Genomic DNA, 2,565 nt, shown 5'->3' with positions numbered 1-2,565 from the left:
TCATGAGGAAGCGAGAGGAGATGGTGAGGGTGAAGAGTCGGCGAGGAGGGAGCAGAGATTGGAATCTTGGCGAAGCAGCTGGAGCTGCGATTTCGGCAGATAAGCATGCGCTACCACGCCCTCCTCCTGCCCCCCGCAGCTCGGCATCACCACCACCACCCCATATGCGAGAGGCGGTAGCGACACGAACACATTCTGCCCGAATCCCAGCTCCAACCTCCCCAGCGACTCGAACTTGCTCCACGAATTCACCATCAGATCTGTCGAGCTTAGCGCCTCGAAGTCCATCGTCATCGCCATCCCTTCCCGCACCTCCGCGAACCGCTGCAGATAGCGCCTCGCCATGGCGTCGTTGAACTGCTCCTTGGCCGCTCGAATGCTTTGGATCAGCTCCCGCAGAGACATCTGCAGCGTGAGCTGTGAGGCGGTGAGGCGCACCGGGTGCATCATCGCCAGATTTCCGAACGCGGTGTCCGGCAGGCGGGGCTTCAGGACTCGTCGGAGGTTCGTAGGCCGGATGAGAGAGGTACGTTGCGTTCCGTCCAGACCTCGCGCGCGAGTCACTGCCCTCCAAAGCAGAGCTCCCAACACCTCGTCCGTCGTCGCCCAGAACTCTGCAGGCGACGCAGCAATTCGCAGCTTCTCCTTGAGCGCATCCACCTTGCGCTTGGAGAAATGGAGCCGCGCGCACTCTACCAGCGAGGCTCTCGACGGAGCAGGGCGCGGGGCGTCGAGAAACACGGCCCTGGGGACCGTCGCCCAGCCCGCAGGCATCACGCTGCGCTCACTGGTGAGATTTCGAAAGTCCAAAGGAGGGCTCTCCGGCACCACCGCGGGCATGGGTTCGGCTGCTGCTGCAGATCGCCACGCCTTTTGGAAGAGCTCGTAGGACGCGCCATCCATGAGCATGTGAGAGGACACCAGCGTAAGCACCACAGATCCGCAGAGGAGGCGAGTCGCCTGAACCACCAGAGGCAAGTGCTGGACGTTCAATTCGGCCTCGAGCTTGCCCATGTCGGGCAGGAAAAGCTTTGCCAGTTGAGTAGGGGAGTCTTCGACCTCCGCAGAGTTCTGCAGCAGCACAGACAGATTTTCTAAGCAGACCTCGAGGTTGGAGGCTTCCAGGAACACAGCGCCAGCGCCATTGCAGAGCACCTGGGCGAAGCTTGCCTCATCAAAGCGACCCGCCAGCATAGGAAACGCATCCAAGACTGATGCTAGGCTTCGCTTCAAGCCCGCCACCACGGACTGGAAATTGGCCTGTGGAGGTAGGCGATCATGGGCATAGCCGAAGAAGAGGGTGATGTAGAAGAAATTGTTGGTGTCAACAGGGCTAAGCAAGTAAGGCCTGGGCTCCTGGATGGTGAGGGGCTGGACAAGGCAGGTGGAGATGAGAGTGGTCATGGAGGCTTATGGGCGTATGGGCAGGGTCGGGAGCTGGGTGCTCCTCAGTCCTGTTCTCCAAGGCGATATATATATTGTAATGACTTGAGAGCACTGCCGTGCTTCTCAAGTAGAGACAGAGGCACATGTCCTCCTTACATGCCCACGATATGCATGCATAAGGAGGGACTTTAACAACATTACAAAGGAACACGACACCCTCGCAAGCTTGCTTTCACATACCCATATAGCCACTCTGGGCAATTTTATTGCCAAGATTCTTCAATATCGGGAATGTTGTATTACTCAATGTATTTCAGAATAGTTGTTTTCCTACCCCTTCCATAAAAGAAGGGAGACACTTGTATTGTGATTTTCATGGGTCCCATGGGTCGGTTTCTCGGCCCCCAGAGGACGGTAATACATTCTTCTTCTTCTTCTTCTTCTTCTCACAAGGCAGACCTTTTGAATCAGATTCGCAAGGTCCCCACGTGTGTTTTGTGCCCGCCTTCTTGGCGGTGAGTGTCATCCTACCACGTATGTATGCCTGCCCGTCACGCATGTGGCCCTCAAGGCCACCGGCTGCGTTCCTGCAAACTGTCCAGCAACTGGCATCCACATCAGGAAGAAACAGCCTGGAGCCGGTTTGGAGATGCTGAGCCCCGCAATGCCCAGCTGGAGAGGCATTTTGCCCATCTCCAACGGGGTTTAGAGATGCTACATTTGGGCAGCAAATGTTCAGGGGCCAAATGGGCGAACTAATGCCGTAGAAGCATTTCCAAGCATATTTGCCAAGGTAGCCACATGCCCTAAGCGGACGGCTTTTGAGGAAAAAGGCTTTAGTTATGTTGGAAGAGAAGATAGCATTCTGTTGAAAAGGAAAAGTAAAACAAGGGTGAATGATATTTAATCATTCATAAGGCCTACCCAAGATTAAAAAAGCAAATAAGAATACACTCCAGATGATGTGTAGGAAGATTATGGGAGATAACGAAAAGAGAGAGAGAGAGAGAGAAAGAGAGAGAGAGAGAAGGGGGGGGGGGAGAGAGAGAGTAGAAAGAAAGAAAGGAAATTTATTAAAGTCTTCGAAAGACCGATGGGTCTATGAGACTGTGAAAATCCTGATACAACAAGCTGGGGTAGTCGAGCCCCTAAACAAGCATCCATACCATTGCAAAATGC

General features: G+C 54.4%; 1 protein-coding gene across 1 annotated transcript; it reads right to left on the bottom strand.

The window, feature by feature from the left end:
• Positions 1-1,404, bottom strand: LOC147888347 (hydroxycinnamoyltransferase 4-like). The gene has a single exon (XM_087392138.1). The coding sequence runs from the start codon at positions 1,402-1,404 to the stop codon at positions 1-3; it is 1,404 nt and encodes a 467-aa protein (XP_087248264.1).
• Between the last annotated feature and the right edge of the window lie 1,161 nt (positions 1,405-2,565).

The sequence above is a fragment of the Dipteris shenzhenensis genome, chromosome 21, assembly GCF_047967505.1.
Source record: "Dipteris shenzhenensis isolate YYH24624 ecotype China chromosome 21, Dip_SZ_1.0, whole genome shotgun sequence".
Classification (NCBI taxonomy): domain Eukaryota; kingdom Viridiplantae; phylum Streptophyta; class Polypodiopsida; order Gleicheniales; family Dipteridaceae; genus Dipteris; species Dipteris shenzhenensis.
This window is presented reverse-complemented; position numbering and strand designations above follow the sequence as displayed.

What these genes read in the sequence shown, in the direction of transcription:
- LOC147888347 (XM_087392138.1), bottom strand. Translation starts at nt 1,404, where the DNA reads ATGACCACTCTCATCTCCACCTGCCTTGTCCAGCCCCTCACCATCCAG.